The sequence below is a fragment of the Lytechinus pictus genome, chromosome 3 (genome assembly GCF_037042905.1).
Source record: "Lytechinus pictus isolate F3 Inbred chromosome 3, Lp3.0, whole genome shotgun sequence".
Lineage (NCBI taxonomy): Eukaryota > Metazoa > Echinodermata > Echinoidea > Temnopleuroida > Toxopneustidae > Lytechinus > Lytechinus pictus.
Window position 1 is genome coordinate 40,347,304 of NC_087247.1, and position 21,736 is coordinate 40,369,039.

The 21,736-nt window shown below is 33.8% G+C and overlaps 1 protein-coding gene across 1 annotated transcript; it reads left to right on the plus strand.

The window, feature by feature from the left end:
- The first annotated feature begins 284 nt into the window (after positions 1–284).
- On the plus strand, positions 285–20,432 carry LOC129257249 (transmembrane protein 43-like). Its single transcript, XM_054895532.2, has 9 exons — positions 285–1,942; positions 7,068–7,202; positions 7,836–7,959; positions 9,122–9,191; positions 9,917–10,103; positions 10,875–10,952; positions 11,828–11,929; positions 12,691–12,808; positions 17,444–20,432. The coding sequence occupies exons 1-9, from the start codon at positions 1,775–1,777 to the stop codon at positions 17,656–17,658; spliced, it is 1,197 nt and encodes a 398-aa protein (XP_054751507.2). The 5' UTR covers positions 285–1,774; the 3' UTR covers positions 17,659–20,432.
- The last annotated feature ends 1,304 nt before the right edge of the window (positions 20,433–21,736 follow it).

Below are 21,736 nucleotides of genomic sequence, written 5' to 3' on the forward strand. Positions count from 1 at the left end.
TGCCGTCAGCTACAGCTTAGCACAAGGAGGAGCCAGCAGATATAGCTGCGCTGACGGCAATCGAGCTATCGAAGAAGAACCTGGCTGGTCCTGATCTGTTGTCATCAAAATTCGCGATTTTCCAGCTTATTTTTATACGCTTGTCTAGACGGGACGTAATATGGTATCACGCTCGGTGTCCGTCCGTCTGTTAACTTTTCCTTGTACACGCGATAACTTCAGTTTGACTTGACCTAGGCTCATAAAATTTGGTGTATGATACTAGCATGGATCCCAGGATTTCTATTGATTTTGGGGTCAAAAGGTCAAAGGTCAAGGTCACAGTGACATATTTTCATCTTACCCTTCTATCTTTATCCACCAAACACGGAGTTAGTTCCAGTCTTACTAAACCTGTTTCACTAAATGTCCCTTGATATTGATACTATCGGTAGAAAGAGCAGAAGAGACGTAGCCTTAGTCACAAAATAGCATAATTTTTAAAAAGCAAAAATATAAAACTGCAATTATTGTGATGAATTTGGATATACATTCAATCAAAATAATAGAAGAGGAAAAATATGTACCATGCATACTTGAACCATGAAGACTGGAGCATGCTATTGCTGAGAAAATGAAATTACGGATAATTCATTTCATAACAAAAAAATCACATGTGAGATGGGTACCCCTGGGATAGTAAATTTTGATAATTTACGGAAGTAAACCACAATGGTTTTCTTTGTGAAATAATGATAATTATATGTTTATTTATTGTTCCAAACATCATCAAAATATAGTCTAACATGAAATTTTTAATTCTTTAGATACTGAAACACACAATTTGACCAATTCTTTGCATAAATTAGAGATAGGATTTATCAAAATGTTAATAAGGGTCTGAAAACAACGAATACGAGTCCAGTTATGGATGACCTGACGTAGAATCTTTATCGATTCAATTATTTTACTATTTCAAAATGATCATGGTTTTGTTGCATTTTATCAACCATTTTTATAGCTTCTGTGCATTACAATTATTATTGAATGAGCTATCACACCCGTTTTGCAATGTAATTTCAACTTCTATGATTGATTACGTAAGATTATAATTTCCAAATTTCGAGGCACTTTTGAATGTCACAGTCTACCCACGTGAAAGAAGTTATGACAGGTTCGCAGGTGTCATAAATATTTAATCAGGTTGTTGTCCCCGATGTTGGCAAAGAGGGCTTCGTGAAACGGTTAGCAGACAAGTAGCTCACTATCTCCGATTTAGTCAAGAAGTTAAACTTATGACGGTGTTGAGAAATGGGCCCCTGGTAGCCTCTTGATTTTGAAGTCGAAAGTTCAAAGGTCAAGATCGCAGTGACATGTTTTCATCTTACCCTTCTGAAGTCCTTGTTAACGCGATAACTTTAGCTTAACTTAACTTAGGCTCTTATAATTTGGTGTGTATGATACGAGCATAGATCCTAAGAATTCTATTGATTTTGAGGTCAGAAGGTCAAAGGTGAAGTTACCACCTTCCACTTTTCTTGCTTGACCAATAACTCCATTTACCACGTTACAGGCGGGCGTATTATATGCTTGCCTTAGCGACACTCTTGTTGTGTGTGCTATAGAGAAGTGACAAACTAAATGACAATTTGATAAAATCCACCAGAATACAGATTCTGTCATATCTCTGAGAAAAATATTGAGAAAAGACCATGTTCAGAAAACCACCTCAGGTTCCCTAGTTATATGAAGAATTTGTTTATTTTTCAATCTGCAGTATCCAGATGATCCAGGTATGCATAATGTAGGTGGATTGCCAGGGGTTAGTGCCTCCAGACTACCATCTACCTATAGTAAGAGAGGAGACTCCACGTTTGTCGAACGTGTAAGCAACAGCTTCACAGGGTCCTTGCTAGGGCTTGGTCTTGTAGCTATTGGACTTTTCAGCATCACAGTCAATGAGGTGAATATAATTTTGATAACAGTATATATCTTATCTATATGTAGTTGTAGTATAAATATGATTTTGTCATGCACTTTTTGCTCTTTCTCTTTCTCCCTTCTCTCAAAGAGGTCCACCCTCTTTCTTGTTCCTCCTCACTCTCAACTACATGTATGCCTGATTACATCATGTTAAAACAATGGAATCTGTTCAGGTGAGTAGCCAGGAGGGGGGGGGGGGGCAGTTGCCCCCCCAAAAAAAAAGAAAAAAAGGGGAAAAGGGAGAAAAAGAAATTGTGAAGGAAGAAAAGGGAAGAAGGGTATAGCTTTATTGTTTTTTCTTTCTTTTTTGTCAAAAGAATAAAAACCTCTTTCTTATACAAAATTTTTCTTCCGCGCGGGAAAAAAATATAAAAATTGCCTTTCCCCTTTGTTTCCCACACCTTTTTTTTTCTACTCCGTTTTTCTCCTTCCCGGCCATGGTAATCGCATTCTTGCCAGAAATTATAAAGTATACATGGGTGTAAAGAGAATGAGAAGTATTTTTTTTATTGCAATGACACAAAATTTCGGCTCTTCTGTTCAGAGCGAGTTAATTATTATACCGTCACTTGATCCTGAAGTCCCCAAATGCTATTTTTTCCGCTTTTCAGCAAGCAATTTTTTGGCAAAGTATCTGCTCAAAGGGGGAGCATTGAATTCGTGCCGTGCTTTATGCAAACGTTGGTACGATGAAACTTTATTCTAAATTTATATCGCTGCACATCCATCTCCTGTCCTGTTTTGCGCCATTGATTTGTAATTTTGAATATCACAGAAGTTTCTTAATCATACAAAAGGAAGCGCTTAATATTATGAGCGAAATTACACAAATTTTTTTCCTAAAAAATAACTCACAGAAGTTTCCGCGCTTCGCGTGCATGAGAAAAGAAAAGTCCCTCTTGAAGCTTGCATTGTTGCATTTTTCTTCGTATTATTTATAGAAATATCAAAATTAGAGCAGGTTAAAGTTTCAGAGAAATTTCTAAAATTCAGAGCTTCAACGCCATTTGCGGGAAGGAATATTTCCTCCCTGCATATACCCGCATCTACTCTGTTTAGCGAGTTAAAGAAATCTATTGTGGCTAAAGCTTTTACAATCAAATCTGAAGTGACTAAGGTAGGCATTTTATACCACTTCTGTTCTCAATTTCTTTTTATAAAACGTCTTAGCTTTCGCGCTTTGCGCGGTAAGAGGAATTATTTTGAATTCCTCAATCTTTTCCCATTTTGGGGGCACTTATCTTTTCTTTTGAAAACAGGTTTTGTTTTTAATCACAGCAAGTCACATGAAATTGAGTTGATAAGGGTATTAGAGACGCAAGAGACATCTTCTTTTGATTCAAATTTGATGAGATATCAAAAACTTCCCCCTGCAGCCTCCCCCCTAGGGAGCGCGCTTCGCATACACTTACCGCCCCCTCCAAAGTTAAATCCTGGCTACGTGGTTGAATCTGTTTGATATAATTGGATTCCGTAATTGGTTTTCCTTGTCACGAAAGTCCAGTTTATTCTTAAATTGATTTTTAATGTGTTGATGTTCTTCGCATTCATCTATATATGGCTGTGTTTATGCTTCCACTTTTCAGGCCAGAATCAGCGTTTCCATACGTGATTAGTCCAAAACACGGTTGCGTCCATGCTTACTTTCATTTAAACGACATTTTAAAACGCCGATCGTAAACACACAAAAAGGTGTGTTTGTAAACGTTGTTTGACCAGAATCAGGCTTTCTGGGGAAGTATAAACAGAACCACGATCGTAAACGTGTTTAAATGATGTCATTTAGTACATGCTTCCGGTGAGATGAAAATCCGCAGGCAAATACAGTCGCATTGCTCCATGGTCGCATGTTACCTCCACGGAATTACCTCTCATCTCCCTTGTTACATTTGTATGTGTGATAATTGATTTAAGTACTAGTACTATCACTAGTATTACTCTTCCAATTTGTCATCAAGATGAATGTTGAGGGATTTACAAAAAAACTTGGAACATGAGTTGTAATGAGGAGACATCGCCAGATGCCCCAGCAGCATAAACTAATAGATGTTTTATTATTTTATCATGTATACTTTAATATTCTTTATTTTTTCTCACTATTATCCTCACCATGGTGGAAATTATATGGCTATGTCAAATAGCTCCATGCAATGACTAAAATATCGAAAATTGTTTTATGTTTAAATATTAAACAGTCGACATACCTTCCCCAGAACAACACTCGGAAAAAACTTTCAAAAAAGGGCGCGCCCAATTTGACCTCGCTTTCCTGCTCAACGAATTACGATGCGAAGCCAGCTGGAGTTCGTGATTTCGCCTCTGAAAAGTTAAGCATAAACAGCACTCCCAGAACCACGTTTACGATCGGCGTTTTGAAACAGCGTTTGAAAACGCTGATATCTGTCCTCGCAATTGAAGCATAAACACACCCTATGTCATCAGAATCAGGGGCGGTATTCTGAAAACGTTCTTATCTACGTCACAATCTCAAATTAATATTCTGGAAACGTTCTTATCTTTCTTGCTTTACATCTAGATGCTGAGCATGTAAATTTATAACTCGCGCATAAAATACCAAAGCACGCTAAAAAGATAAGAATAGAATGTAGATGAGTGGTATTCTGAAAACGTTCTTATCTTTAATCTTTCTTATCTTTCATGATATTTATGATAAAGTTTACAATAGCTAGAGGGCAATCACATCTCATGATGGCCACGTTCTTTCTTGCTCAAAATCGACAGCCACTGGTAATAAGAAGGAAGCCATCATAATGTGTATTCCTTCCACCCTTTCTTTCATTCACCCTTTATCTTGTCAGTCTCTTAATCTTTTTTTCTAGCTTTTTATTATTTCTTTCTTTCCTTCTCTTCCCTTTTTCTTTTTTCCCTTTTTTGGTTCTTTTTCTCTCTCTTTTTTTGTCCATGTGGTAGAGCTACATGAGGGTCACCAAACTTCCACACAGAATTTTAAAATTTTGACTAGAAAATTATGCTAATTTATGAGAAATTTATTCATAAATCACAAAAAATGCTTTTTCTCCTTCATTTGTTGATCAATTTCAATTTTGTTTGCTTTATATGATAGCTCTAGGTGGGGATACAAAATTTCTACACAGAATTTTGAAACTCATTAAATATGCTTATTTATGCATATTTTTCAAAACTCACAAAAAATGCTTCATATTTATTTGTTGACTGATTTTGATTTTTTTTTGTTCCATCTGAGAGCTGCATGAGGTTCACCAAGGTTCCACACAGAATTTAGAAATTTTAACTAGAAAATTATTTATGCTTATTTATACGAAATTTATTCACAAATCACAAAAAATGCTTCTCTGTCATTTCTTCATCAATTTCAATTCTGCTTCCTCAATTTATGTCACCAATATATTTCACTAGTGTTAACAAGGCTGAAATTAAAAATTGTGTTGAATTTCTTTGCGAGATGCTGGATGAGCTCCACATCATTGATGTGCTAGTTGTCTTTTTCTTTGATTTCTTTCTGTTATTCATTTCTTTCTTTTTATTTTCTTTTCCCTTTTTCAGGTCTTTTTTTTTCATTAGTTCTTCTTTTCTTTTCTTTTTAGCTCATCCGGCCCGAAGGGCTAGATGAGCTTATGCCGTGGCGTGTTATTTTCTCTTTTTTTTTTTGCTCATTCTTTATTTACTCTCCTACTTTCTTTATTTTGTGCACGTGTAAAGAAATAAAAATCAGTCATTGCGTATAAAATGCCCATTTCGTTCAATGCGCCAGAAATAAGTGTACGCGCAGAGTGCATGATATTCTCTTGACATAAGGAATGCTGCTATTGGCTAAACTGCCAATATAATGTGCAGTTTGATTGGTAATATCTAAAAAAGGGGCGTGTTGAAGATTAGAAAGGGGCAGTCATTATTGAGATAAGAACGTGTTAAGACGATTTTCAGAATACTGATTTGCAATGATTTTAGCGTCATCTTGTCTCGATGAGATAAGATAAAAGATACGAACAGAGATAAGAACGTTTTCAGAATACCACCCCTGGAAAACAAATGTCCAACATCACTTAGCCTTAATCTCAACTCCATTTCTTCTAACCTTATCATTATGTATTCCATATTAGGTTAATCATCTTAATTTCCTGCTTTTCTTTTTCTTGTCTTTTGATTCTCCCACCTCAACCTTTATGTCCGTCTTTGTCTCTGTCTCGATCCTGCTCTCTTTCCTGCTTTCCTAACAATTGTGATCTCTTTTATTTCTGTGGTTATTTCTTCTTCCATAAGTCATTATTTTGTATGATTGCGGTTGCAATCTATAATTGTTTGCACACATTCAGTTTTAAACACAATCATGTATTTCCACTTTAAAGTCCATGGCACATTACAGCCAATTAGTTGGGGTTATGATTTTGTCCCAGGAGCTAAAACAGGAGAGTATAAGATGAAAAATCAGGTTTTATATTTGCCATTTTTCTGAAAGGGCCTTTTGTAAAAATTTCAGGTCAGATGCCTATGAATTGCATCTATGATTACTATGAGAAGTTGTCTACTTTCTTCTTATTATAGGGCAATAAATCATGAATTTATTCACAGATGCTGAAACTTTCAACTTTGAGATGATGATAGTTAATAAATAAAGAGATGATGAATTTGATATGATGAATCGATTATTATAAGGACAGGTTTTTTTTCTGAGCTTCAACTTACAATTCCTTCAGTGTTAATTTGTTGGAGTTATAATTTTATGCAAGGAGCTATAACAGAGTATTTTCGTATGATTTTTTTTTCTGAAAGGGTAAATTGTCAAAATTTCAGGTCAAATTCCTAAGTTTAATTGCATCTATTTGTTTTAGTATAAGAAGATGTCTGCTTACAAATACAGTGTCGGGCAATAACTCATGAATTTAATCAGAAATGCTTAGACTGTCAACCTTGAGATAATGAAGGGATTGTTGTAAGGAGAGCTTTTGCTGTATGTATTAAATCTTTTGGAAAAAATACAGAGTACAATGGTTAATGTAAACGTTTGTTCAAAATGAAGCAAAAGAATGAATGTCGATTTAGATGATTGATACAAAGATATTGATTAACTGGATGTATGTTTCTATTTTGTTCTGACTTTCCAGAGCTTTGCTGCATATGTCTCATGGCAGCTGGATGATGGCTTGCGCAATATTATCCCTTTGGAATCCAGTGAGGTGATATTTACAGAAAATAACAATAAGCTTATACATGTTACGGGAAAGCTACGAACAACTGAGGTGAGTTATTCAAAGGGATGGTGGGGTATTTAACAAAAATATATAAATGCTAATGGTGCTTTGCTAAAGATTCTGAGTAGTATAGGAATACTCATATCACATTGTTTCAAATAAAAATAAGGAAAAAAGAAGTCATTCAAAGATTAGTAACTTGTTACTGGATTTCCCAAGAGATTGCTGTAATGATATTTAATTTTGTCCTAAAAAAAAAACTTGAGAAATACATGCTAATGGCTTGTAATTAGCTTTACGTCTAGTATGTAATAGTAGCAAGGACTTTTAGAGAGCACCAAATATGATGCAAATGGCATGATAAAATTTTGGTAATATCACTTTTTATACATTTGTAATTTACCATTCAAAAACTTGGAAAAGGTTGGTTTTGTACCCATCACCTTCAAAGGACCCTACCTCTGTGATCCAGGATCATGATGTAAACAAGTTGTCAAATTAAAGCTGATGAGTTACTTAGTACTGTAGTATGAAAATTACAAAGGTCTACCATGTATTCTTGATATAGCTGACCTTTGAACTTATATTTCATCTGGCTCACTTCATAGTTCCACCTTTGATTATTCAGGGTACCATGTTTCTATTTATCTACATGTACTTTATTTTTCACACGTTTTGTAGCCCCTGGTTGATTCTCAGTTTGGTATATCAGTCAGAGCAGTGAAACTACGTCGTCATGTCCAGATGTATCAGTGGGTTGAACATAGGAAGCAATTAGCAGGAGATGATATCCAATATACATACAGTGAGTATAGTCATTATTAATACCAACTCTTTTGCTTGCATGGATCTACTCCCCTTACACTTGGCTTTTATTGAGATAAAGCTTTAAAAAAAAATAGAGGCAGACCGTCCAAAGGCTGATAAATGTCTTTGTGTAAAAGATAACACAAATTATGTTTATCCAGAATAAATCACAGAAAAGGTAAACATTGAAGCAATCAAAATAAAATACATATAGCATTCACATAGAAGAGATTAAAGTTACAATTATGGTATTTTTTTGGTAACCGTTCTCAGCGACGAATTGAAATCAAGGTTTACAATAAATTCATCATAATTTATACAACAGGATCCTGGTCCCCATTAAAGAGGAAATTTACCCTGACAAAAATTTTATTGTAAAAATACTCTAAGAAATAGTGGTGAAGGTTTGAAAAAAAAATCCATTAAAGAATAGGAAAGTTAATTGAATTTCAAGCTTTTGAATTGTGATGTCATATAGTTGCTCCATTTGTTATGCAATAAAAAATGCAGAAATTTATATTTTTTAATGGTTCATGATGACTGATAATTTTCTTTTCTCAAAAGCGGATGTGAAATAATTTGTTTGTTGATTTACTAAAGGTACAATAAAAACAATTTTCAATTTTTTGAAAAAATGACATGTCATATTTTATGAAAATTCATGATACATGGGAAGCTGCTCACATATGACGTCACAAATAAAAAGAAATTCTAAGAACTTAAAATTTTTGATGGATTTCTCAAACCTTTGATATTTTTATTAGTTATAACTTTTTGTCATTGGTGATACAGCTGATTTTTACATTGATTATTATGTGTAATTAAGCATTAAAAATAGTTCTACCAATTGCTAGACTTTTATATCATAGGCCCCTTATCTAATCTTAGTTAATATCAAGCATCCCCAATCTTGGTATTTATTTTACTAAGGCACCCTTTCCCACTGAAAAATATGATATATATGACCTAAATATTTTACTGATGCTATGAGTAGAAGCCTGTACACAAGGTTGGCGTGAGAGAAATAAAAAAGTTCTTTTTGAAATGACAAATTTTATTAATTGACTTTAAGGGAGTTGAACAGATTGTCTGGTGTGTTTCCGCAGCTTACATCAATTTCTTCTTAATTTTAAGTGCATCTTCATGATTCCAATTTGCAGCTAAAGAATGGAAGTCAGAGCTCATTGACAGTGACACTTTTGAAAACTCTGCCAGGCACACCAATAAAAAGTGAGTTTTTGAAATGTCATTTATTTATTTAATTCCAACTTTTAATAAACAGGTAGTACAATTATTTTCATAAATATAACATATATCATTTACATTTCCATCAAAGGCAGACAAGATGCCATTAAGTTTGGCAACAATTACAACATTTTATGAATAGTGGTGTCAATGTGATATGAGAGGCAGGATTCACTGTCACCTGGCTACACAAAGTTGCTGATCAATGAATTCTTTAAAAAGTAGGGTTCAAATGAGTTATGATTGGAAAAGTTGCTTGGACATTCTCATAACACCTTATGCTATCTTTAGCTTCCCATAAATGATTTTTATTTTGAACATCACTTCTGAAACGTATGTCTTGGAATCACAAAATATAAAATCATGTATCATCCGGGTAACACAACATTTGATCCGGCAACAATTGCTCTGTGCTTTATTTTGGCTAAGATATAAGGTTAGCGTTGCAATAGGGTTTTATTTTAAGCTTAAAGAAAGGTTTAGGATACGGTATAGTGTTAAATTAAGGGTTGAAGTTGGTAATTCCATTAGTGTATGGAATGTACAGGAGCAATTGTTGATGGAGCAGATGTAATGGAACCACCATTCCATCTCAAATTAATTGGTTGAGAGTATCAGCACTATCACACCTTATTCAAGAATGGGCTGGCTTATTTAGGCTACATTGTTAACATGAATTCATTTGCTAATTTACATTTCTTTATTCACAGAGAAATGTCTGTCCAAGGCACTACATTTGTTGCAATCAGAGCTTATATTGGAAACTTCCAGTTGAAGGAGCCGTTGAAGGAAAAGATTGAAAGCTTTGACCCTTATATCGCCAACCAGCAACCACCCAATCCAAGCATCAAACTACACAATGGATTTTATTACTTCTCACTTCCAAACAGACCTATGGTATGTACAGTCATTCATATGTATTTGTTTTTTGAAAATTTATAAATGCTTTGTTATTAAATTGTTTATTGTTTTTTTATTAGTTGAAGACATCTTGAAAATGTTTGAAGACCAATATATTGTTTAAAAATATTGCTTATGGCAGGTCACAAAGAACATACACTGGTAGGGTTATTTGTGAAAAGAATAACCAAACACTTTCCAAAGTTTTATATCAAAAGATATGTTGAAGGAAAGAGTAGAGTGAACTAGACCAACTGGAAGACCCAGAGTCATTCAAAATGAAACTAGTTCTTTAGACAAAAATACTTAATGGAATAAATTTGAAATATTGCAATAAAGACAAATGTACAATACAATCATATGAATTCTCAAGAGTATGGTGTACAAATTTAAATTGGGGAATTAAAAAATCAGAGAATTAGAGCATATCAGTAATCTTTATTTTGTCATTAATAAGATTTTACATTTTTATTTCAAAATTGTAAGAAAGTAGAACTCAGCACATGTGTATGTATATGGCTTTAGTAGGGAAATTAAGGCCAAACTACTCTGAGGAACTGAATATTGTGAGACTTTTTAGAATTAGGTTAGGTCTGATGAGTTTAGAAAATTGAATATCTACCTGTACTTGCTTGGCAATAGTTGTAAGCAAGTTTTATTGTTTACCACAATAAGTCTTTTGCCTCCGACGAAGATTCTGCTAGGATCGAAAGCTTAGGCCCCTTTTTGACTTTCTACAATAAGTCTTTATTACGTTATTTTTTGTAGATAGGAGATGTGAGAGTGACATTCAGCTATGCTGGTGTGAGTGGTCCGGAGAACAGCATTATAGGGCCACCTGCTACTGTAAGTCAAATCCCTATCTGGAATCTAACATTTTTTTCATGAACTTGGCCCCATAATACAGAGGTATGCAACCATTGCAAAATGGCAATAGCCTATCAAGATCATTGTTGGGATGACCATTGGTATGTTTCATATTAGGATATGATTTCATGGTATATTTTTATTCAATATTTATTCAATACTTTCATTAAAAAACATGTAGATATATACACATATACACATATAAAGAAGTATAGATAAAGAAAACATATAAAACAAATAATACAAATGTACAAATGAAAGTATTAGGAGAGGCAGAAAGGCAGAGCCTTCTATTAATAGCCAATCTCCATACAGATCAGTAGATTTAAATTTTGAATTGTTGATTAAAAGTAGCAAAGTGAAATTAATTGAAAATAGTACATTTAAAGCATACACCCATACATCAACACTCATACACCATTCGTTATCAAACACCCGCATACACACACAAATACATTTCTTATTTAAAATATCAAACTGTTACATTTAGAGGTACTCGGTAATCAGTTGACATGAAATGGCAGTTCTATATACGTAACATGTTTTAATGCCACATGGTGAAGTGATTTTAATCCAGAAAAAATATATTTTATGAGCATTTTATGCATTCAAAATTACATTGTATTAACTAAAAACTATCCATTATAAAGAATAAATGATTTTAATATGTGACATTGTATACTCTTTTACAGACAAAAAAACAAAAAACAAAGAGAAATATTATCAGCTTGGACAAAAGCAATCTCTGTTGTTTTTGCATTATCTATTTGTAGCTTTCATTTCCATTGTAAGTTATAAATCGTGACGGATGATTCGATAAAGTTATGTGCTACCCCTTTCCCATTCTTTGTCAGGTGAGCATAATTGCAAAGCAAGCAGGAGGAATTCTGACTAATTATGTAGATAACAGTGGTACAGCAAGAGAGATGGTTCAGATGGGAAAATGGTCTGCAGAGGTAAGACTACCTATCTTCACCTTTAGAGACCTGTGCTTCTGTTCATTCATGCTACTTTTTAATTTGCACTATCATTTGTAAAGTTTAAGTAAAGTTATGTGAATTATATATATAATTATTATTAAAATATTACAAAAGCATAGTGACTATTTGTCTTATTTTTCAAGTATTGATTTTTTTATGCACATTCGACTTTGACCGTGTATGTAATTTAATGCTTTCTCTTAATATTAATTTTCTTTAAAAATGCCCTTCAAGGTGTAAATTAATCAGAGGTTAAAAAAAATGTTGAAACCCCCCCCCAAAAAAAAAATATTGTGCTAATTTTCATGCAGGAATACTCAATACAATGATGATTTTCCTTTTCATTCTTATTAAATATATTCTGGTAATCAAAATTTACTATTTATTTCTGATATCTATCAAGTCTATCCTAATTTCCAAGCCTATGCCTATAGCGGGAGATATACTGTATTCTGAGTTTGGTGCCCCTTTGAATTATGTTATGTTAACTATTAAGGCAATAGTCTAATCAAATATGAGTACCAGTATTTCAGGCACCCTGTTAATGTAATATGTGCAAAAAAATAAAGTCAAATGTCAATGCCAACTGCCTGGTGTAAATCTCTTGAGAATCAAAAGACAAGTTTTCTATTAAGTCATTAACACCTAGAAAAATAAAGGAAGAAGGAAATCATTAACAGGATGAAAGGGAAGTAACTTGTGAAATGATTGTGATTTTTGTTTTTAATTGTGTGCAGGAAATGCTGATTCACCATTTGAATTTCCAGACGTCACTGACATGGTGTTTAAGGATTGGAGGATGGTTGATGGTATTCTTAGGATTTTTTTTTATGAAACTCATCATATTCTATGTCAGTGAGTATTTCCAAGATTCCCATCTTCTCAACGTCCAAAGGTTGCATCCAAATCATATGGTTATATATTGGGAAAAAACAAATTCTCCTCCAAAGTTATAACTGAAGATTTCAGAGGTTGACAAAGAACAAGCTTGCCTTGCTTAAAAATACTGTTATTTGACAAATTTTTGACAATTTTCTGTTAAGTGAATCTATTCACTAATAAAAAAAAATGTTAGGAAACATTCATATGCATTAACTTATTTTAGAAATTTAAGGGTGTAGATTCTCAATTATTTTTCTTGTGATATTCCATATACATCATTATAAGCAGCGCTTCTCAAACGGTGGGCTGTGAAGCGCCAGAGGAAGAAAAAAATAGGGGAAAACTATAGTATATTTCACAGACCTGGACCTGTCCGAAAGTCAGAATATGTTATATTTGATCGGTCTACGTGGGTCAGACAAAGCTAAAGCATGCTTAGGTATCATGCGTATTGCAATATGCATACACATTCATTTTATGATGGTTTCGATCTAACTTTGACGTGAACCTCATTATGTATGCATATTGTGTAGAATGTAGCTAATTGTCGCCCATTCACCGGATCTTTGCGAATGCAGTTTGTTTCGAACGTGCGTTGTCGGAGCTTTTTGTTCAAATTTCACGAAACACACTTTGACCCTTTTTTAAAGCGATTTAAAAGGGCGAGGAAGAAAACAAATTTACTAGTGGAAAGTCTCAGGAGGTAACTGTAAGAAAATATGACCCTGAATACATTATATTTGGATTCATCATGACTGGCAGTGATGCAAAACCAAAAGCAATGTGTGTCGAATGTTTAAGGTATTCAGCATTTTGTTAAGTTGTTATGTTGTTGTCATGGTTGTACAATGTTTGGGGGCCGGGTTTAAAGGCCGAGGTACTGAAAGTTACGCACTAATATGCTCACTATAATCATTGCATACCTTCGAGTCGAGACAAGTAGTCATATTGCTTTCTTAGAATTTTGGTAGGTTGGCCTCAAATTTTTTTTTTTAGAGTCAAAGGCCCGAATTCACAAAGGTGGTTTTGAAAACCCACGGTTGAATCCATGGTTTATGCAGATTTCCTGTATGAATTACGCTTAATTTAGCGCGTGTATGAAAAATGTCCAATTCTGATGTGCCCTTTTGTCACAGTGCCCCAAATTGACGCCTGTTACCATGGTTAGATACGCTATTTTATTCATGAGTCCACTATTTTTATTAATGAGTCCACTCTTCAAACAGTGAACTCATGAATAAAATGGTGTATCTAACCATGGTAACAGGCGTCAATTTGGCACACTGTGACAAAAGCGCGCATCAGCATTGGACATTTTTTATACACGGGCAGCCCGATACGCGCTAAATCAAGCGTAATTTATACAGGAAATCTGCATAAACCATGGATTCAACCGTGGGTTTTCAAAACCACCTTTGTGAATTCGGGCCAAAGTGGTCCTCGAAAAAAGTTTGAGAAGCGCTGTTATAAAGTTAGGGTTTTCCTCTTTTTTATGCCTAATACAATTAATACAATATTAGAAGTTAATAGATCTATGAGCAAGAAGTATGTGAAATTTTGATGTCAAAATCAAGTTGCACAGGAGAAGTGGTCAAATTTGTTTAGGATGTAACTACCTTGCTTCCAAAATTGATTACTCATTACCATTTCTTTTGTGCCCTTGGTTACATTTTTTAACTTGATCTTTATGTCAGTGGATGTAGATTCAAATGTGAAATTTCTGCCCAAGTTGCTTTTGTCATGTCTCAGTTTTTGTCTCACCTGCGAAGCAGAGTGAGACCATAGGCGCCGCTTTTCCGACGGCGGCGGCGGCGTCAACACCAAATCTTAACCGAAGGTTAAGTTTTTGAAATGACAGCATAACCTAGAAAGTATATAGATCTAGTTCATGAAACTTGGCCATAAGGTTAATCAAGTATTACTGAACATCCTGCCTGAGTTTTGAGTCACATGACCAAGGTCAAAGGTCATTTAGGGTCAATGAACTTAGACCATGTTGGGGGGATCAACATCAAAATCTTAACCGAAGGTTAAGTTTTTGAAATGTCATCATAACTTAGAAAATATATGGACATAGTTCATGAAAACTTGGATATAAGGTTGATCAAGTATTGCTAAACATCCTGTCTGAGTTTTGAGTCACATGACCAAGGTCAAAGGTCATTTAGGGTCAATGAACTGGCCAAATTGGGGGTATTTGTTGAATTACCGTCATAACTTTTAAAGTTTATGGATCTGATTCATGAAACTTGGACATAAGAGTAATCAAGTATCACTACACTTCCTGTGCGAGTTTCAGGTCACATAATCAAGGTCAAAGGTCATTTAAGGTCAATGAATTTTGGCCCAGTTGGGGGTATTTGTTGAATTACCATCATAACTTTGATTGTTTATTGGTCTAGTTCATACAACTTGGACATAAGAGTAATCAAGTATCACTGAAAATCCTGTGCAAGTTTCAGATCACATGACCAAGGTCAAAGGTCAATTAACTTTGGCTATGTTGGGGGTATCTGTTGAATTACCATCATAACTCTGAAAGTGTATGGATCTAGTTCATAAAACTTGGTATCATTGAACATCTCATGTGAGTTTCAGGACACATGACCAAAGTCAAAGGTCATTTAAGGTCATTGAACTTTGGCCATTTTGGAGGGAATTATTAGATTGCTGTAATAACTTTCAAAGTTTATAGATTTAGTTTATAAAATGTGGATATAGGGGTAATCAAGTATCACTGACAAGTCTAAGGTTGCATGATCAAGGTCAAATTTCATTTATTGTCAATGAAGTATTGTATCATTATATGAATGGTGTTTTTTTGTGAATGATCATTTTATAGTAGTCAAAGTCAGCACTGCTGCTATATTGAATCGCATGATGCAGGTGAGACTGCCAGAGGCGCTCCACTTGTTATTGCTTTTAATTGACCTTGCGAGACCAATCCATTAAGTATTTGATCTCAAATCAAAGAAAAAAAATTATTTATCTTAGTGCAAAATTTGAAAAAAACATGTATTTTGTAAGTTTTTGTCTCGCCTGCATAGCAGAGCAAGACTATAGGCGCCGCTTTTCCGGACATAAGAGCAACCATGTATTCCTGAATATCATGCGCGAGTTTCAGGTCACATGACCAAGGTCAAAGGTCACTTAGGTCAATGAACTTTGGCCATATTGGGGGTATTTGAGGAATTGTCATCATAACTTTGAAATTTTATGGATCTAGTTCATGAAACTTGGACATAAGAGCAATCAAGTATCCTTGAACATCCTGTGCTAGATTCAGGTCACATGATCAAGGTCAAAGGTCATTTAGGGTCAGCAAACTTTGGTAATGTTAGGGGTATTTGTGGAATTGTCATCATAAGTTTAAAAGTCTATGGATTTACTTTATGAAACTTGGATATAAGAGCTGCAATGTATCCCTGAATACCCAGTGTGTGTTTTAGGAACATGGCCAAGATCAAAGGTTATATAAAGGTCAATGAAATCTGGCCGTGTTGGGAGTATGTGTTGAATTGGCATTATAACTTAGGAAGTTTATTGTACTTGCTCATGAAACATCGACATAAGGGTAATCAAGTATGAATGATTGTTTTGCACATGTCTTAGGTCACATGATTATGGTCAAAGGTCATTTTGGGTCAATGGACATAATATTTTATTATCATATTAGTGTTTTCTTCTGTGAATAATTATTCATTAGCTGTTTTTCAAAGGAAGCACTGCTGCTATATCGAATTGCATAATGCAGGCGAGACTGCCAGAGGCATTCCACTTGTTTATCCTTGAGCATGGGTTTCCTTCTTTGTGGGACGCAATTTGTGTCCTAGATTCAAATAATTAGTGCATGAAATCTACTATGATTTCAGATTATAGATTCATCTACTATATAGATTCAAAACCATTTTTGTTATTTTAGACCATAAAAGTGACTTAACAGTATAGGATTAGGCCTTTGTTGTAAATTTCTAAGAGTTTTAGTATGTGGCAAAAGGATCTTATTTCAGATGAATGCTGAAGTTAACCAATAAAAATTTTGATATTTTCTTATAAAATTGAGATATTTTGATAAAAAGTTATTGTCTTGAGGTTGTAAACTTCAAAGATTTTTTTATAATAGAAATGGGGAAAAAATGAAGAAGTTTTTAAGAAATAAATGGAAGGTAAAAATTACTAGGGAGATTAGAATAAGATTTTTTTTTATAAGGTATTTGTTATTAAGTTGTCCACGTATTGAATCTTGAGTAATCAATCAAGTCTATTTTATCCCACCCCCTTCCTAACAAACTTTAAGGGGGTATTATATGAACAGCATGGTTGGTCAGTCCATTCCAAATCTTGCACCTATTCTGTTTTTCTGCAGTGTTCACAGATTTCTGCTCTCACACATTTTTATTTGTATAAAGGCTTGCTGTATATATTGTGTCAGAATCTATGTCCTCATAGTAACAGCTGATTGCAATTAATTTTGGAAAAAACTTGTAGTTCAATGGATTTCTTTATATCCTTGTAAAATATGGCATTTGCATGGGGCCGATGTTTTTTGGGTCACCTTTAGTGATATATCTTTTTTTTTTTCCATTTCACTCTTCTCTCTCACTCTAGTGGATCTGGTACCTGCCTTGCAGAAGATAGCATCATTTGGTCTGATCAACTTCAATCTATGCTCTTCATTTTCACTAGCATTAGGTTTTGCAGCCTTATGTTATATAATGACCAGACCCTTTCAAGCACTTCTCATGATGACTATAGCATTACTTCCAGCAATCATTGCCTTTCTACGTCATAAAAAATCACACAAGGAAAGTTTGAGATTATGAGTACATACCATCAATTAAAATTATATTTTTTCCAGATTAATTTGTATTCATAAATGTAATAAAATATTTATTTTAGTATTTTTGTTTTAGGATTGAGATTGATTGTAAGATCGTTTATTTGTAGGTGGTGAAGAGGTGTTTAAAAATTCAAACAAACTAACAAGTTAACAACCTTTAAAAGATACGAGTTATCATTAACAAAATTGTACAAATTGACTATGATATAGTATTCGATTTAGAGTGAAGAATTTTCTACTTTCTACTCTTTTTTAGATTTTACTTTAAGGAATTGCAATTTTAAAAAGAGCTTTAAGATACTACTTTACTTTGAATTAACAGATGTAATGTTTTTTAATGTTTTTTCTTCAATCAAATATGTTGTTTGCATATGGCTATTTTCATTTTCTATGAATATTATTCTTTTAATCATGCAGTTTTTATTGAATTGATATTCTTTTACAAAAGTAGAGCAAGGTTGCAACATTTCATGTGAAAACATAAGATTGTTCCTAGAAAATGATTCTTCGCCATACCTCTATCAATTCAGAATCTATCATGGTACAATGTAAGAAGAACTTTAGGGCCCTCTATAGTCTGAGATGAGCAAGTAAGTTTAGTCTTATTCCTCAGACTCCTTGATAAGTATCATATGGCATGTCTGCAAGCTTATGCATGTATGCATGTAAGATTGTACCATTATTCAGTGCCTATTCAAGAGATGATGTAAGCAAGGAATGTATAAAATACAAATGAAATGAGCCATCTATTGCTGAGCTGACTGTTGTATGGTCACGTTTCTTTTGTCTTCAGTATGAAGTGAGAAAATACATGTTACTGAGCCCCCCCCCCCCCCCCCCCCATCCTCAATATCCCCTGAAAGTTGCAAAATAGCCCTTAAATTATCATAGGGCCTAATAGACACATAATTTGGAAAGCACAGGAGCAGGGACTGAAGCCGCCATAATTTTCCTTGCTCTTCAGGGGTTTTTCTTGTCACCTGCCATCATTTTCACTAAGTGTACCAAGATGGTTAAATTAGTGAATAAAAATATATTTGTTTTGCTATTTTGACTAGTCTGTTGAATATCTATATCCTGAGAAAATATAGATTCTTTAACAGTCTCATTTAGGTATTGCACTATCATAGTATAAAAAAATTGAATTGAATTGAATCGCATACTTTTAACACTCCAAACTAGCATTTAAACTCGTGTTTTTTTGCTGAAATCCTTATGGACAATCAGTTCATGAAATCAGTGACGATTGTATTACTGTAGATTACTGCTATACCTGGTTTGGGGATGAATTCTAATTATTGTTTGTAAATCAGTTATGCATAGTATAACTAAACACCAAACTATCAAGCCCTACTTGGTATCTGTACAACCCAACTGCTGGTAAAGTATTAGATATTTCCTCCAAATAGGGAATAAGATTGTGTGTATCCATGTTTTTAAAGCAGCTGTTAGTTTATGTGCTGAAAGAATATCCAATATTGTATTGCATGGTTTATAAAAGTGTCGATGTGCCCAAGATATTTGCAGCTCTTTGAGATTTAAATGTATGTTTATTACATATTAAGTTTCCAATTAAGTTAAGAGTAAGCTTATTATGTACCAGTATGAAACTAAAACTAAAAAACCTTAGTAACACTTAGTCTTATTTTATAAATATTTTGTAAAATCATTCCAAGTAACCTTTTCTTAAACATCGTTACTGTAGTCGATATTCAAATTGATTATTGCATTGATCAAAATATTAATTTATCTTCTTTCATTTCTTTCACAGTATCTGTTTAGCCCATCAACAATTCTCATAGTCTAATCCATCAAATTTAATTGGTCAGCAGCTCTTATTGTAGCTTGGTGACAAACATTAATTTTGTTCATATCATATTAAACCAACATTGTTCACTTAATATTGATGTGCTTTATTGTACAGTGTCTGACTATGCCTGAGAGTTAACCCTCAGCATTTTGCATTATTCAGCACTGAATCTTAGGATTATATTATAAGGATAGGATATCATTCATCCTTTCATATTACTAACTTCACATACTTGAACCATAAAAACCTTGCCTCAGAGAGAAATCATTTTCATTACTTCCTTTTCATATATAGTGCCATCTAGTGTGAGTCACAAGAAAGCCATGAAATGGTTTGTATTAACTTTGTTTTAAATTAGTATGAAAACGGAGGTTGCCCAGCAAGGAAATTTGGAAAGGAAGTGACAGAATTCATTTGTCTGAAAAGAGAGTTTCTTTCGGTTATGACTCAAAATTTATTCATTTGGGACATTCAAAAGTTCTAATATTAAACTTTACTACAGTCCCATGGATATTGCATGCATACTATCTTTGAGTATCAATATACATATTGACACTTTTGGAGTAGTGTATTACTATTAGTAGTATACATACACAATGTATATTAAAAGCAAGTAAAAAAGAAAGCTTGATCATTGTTTGGGAATGGAGATTTTATTTTCTTAAGTTACAAAACTATTTAGGAAAGGTCAGTAAAATGAATTATACTCAGTATCGTTCTACATTCCAATATTACAAAAGTGTAGTGGTCAGTAATGTTTTACAGCCATTAGAATTCAAATTTGGCATTTTTCTTCAGCTGTTATAATTTAAATTTGGCATCTAGTGCCCTCATTCTTGGTAATGAAATTTATTGAAAAGAGATGGCTTCATCTTCATTACAAAATACTGTGTTTTTTTTAATCTAAAAATTACATGTATATCAAACTCGCCTTAGGCTATCCCCCCGGCCCCCCCCAAAAACCAGTAGTGACAATCGTCCTGTCCTTTGTCTATATTTTTGGTCTTCTATACACTCAAATGGATAGTCCCATGCACCTCTCTTTATGAGTCTGATTAGCAATTTTTAATGATTGCATCACCATATGAAATGTGAATACATTATACCACTATTCATTTGTCTGAAAGCGCCTTTTTACACCCTTCTCTGAAATACTTATTTTTGCAGTAAAAACTTGTGTTCCATAATAATGATTGAATTTCAAACCTAGTGCTTTCATACTTTGTACCATGGCTTATATTTACACATATAATATTTGAGTTAATACCAAAAGTAAACCACTACATGTTATATACTAGTGAACTGTTTATAGGCTTCAAATCATCCTTTTCTTTGAATACTTATATCGTAAGAGAACTGTTGCCTGGCTAGCACCAGGGACGTCCCTTGACGGTACATGCACACTCAACGTCTACTCTATTATTACTACTGATTTATCTCACCGTATAATTTCATATTTTAGTAATTGATGATTCAGTTCAGACTTTTTTTTTGAAAGAGGGATTTTTTGTCTTTACCCTTTCATTTTGTTAATGTGTGTGCATTCAGTGCAATTGATGAAGTTAATGGCTGATGATAAAGTGTAATATCAGAGATAGGAGCTTTTACAGTGTCCTTCCGGTATATGAACAATTGGTTTAGATGTGGTACAACCAAGCTTTAACATTATTTGTGTTCAGATATGATTAGACAAAACACTATTCATCACCTTTTATTGTGCATTTATGTACACTTCAACTCTCAATGAGAAAGTCATGCCATTACAATGCTGTACCATATCATGAATAACTTTGTCATTAGTGTGTCTGTCACATTAGGTATTATTTGGTGTTTGATTTTTTAGATCGACAGATTTTGTAGCTATAGAATGTGAAACATGTACATCTCCTGCTTGTATTGTTGTAAAACCTTGTCATTTTAACTCTGCTACACATTATAAGGAGGGTGAAGCCCCTTGTAACACGCAACAAATTGTAAAATAGCTGTTTCAAACTTACTTGTCCATTCTGCCTTTTTTCGCATATTGGTTTGATGATCACTTGATATGTTTAATGTCTGAATATATTTGTATTGGTGTGACATGATGTGAGAACATCTTGGTGTCACATGGTCAGTTGTTTTAAAAAACTATCGGGTTATGTTTTAAATTTACTTCTTGGAAAAGTGACAACAACAGTATTGAATTCAGGGGTAGCAGTAGTCCTTTTAATTTTATCCTTGTGTATACAATTATATTTTGCACATACATGAT

Excerpts from the sequence above, each read along its gene's own strand:
- LOC129257249 (XM_054895532.2), top strand. The coding sequence starts at position 1,775 with ATGCATAATGTAGGTGGATTGCCAGGGGTTAGTGCCTCCAGACTACCA. Across the intron at positions 7,960-9,121 it reads TGATATCCAATATACATACA|CTAAAGAATGGAAGTCAGAG; the intron begins GTGAGTATAGTC and ends TCCAATTTGCAG. Across the intron at positions 11,930-12,690 it reads TGGGAAAATGGTCTGCAGAG|GAAATGCTGATTCACCATTT; the intron begins GTAAGACTACCT and ends AATTGTGTGCAG.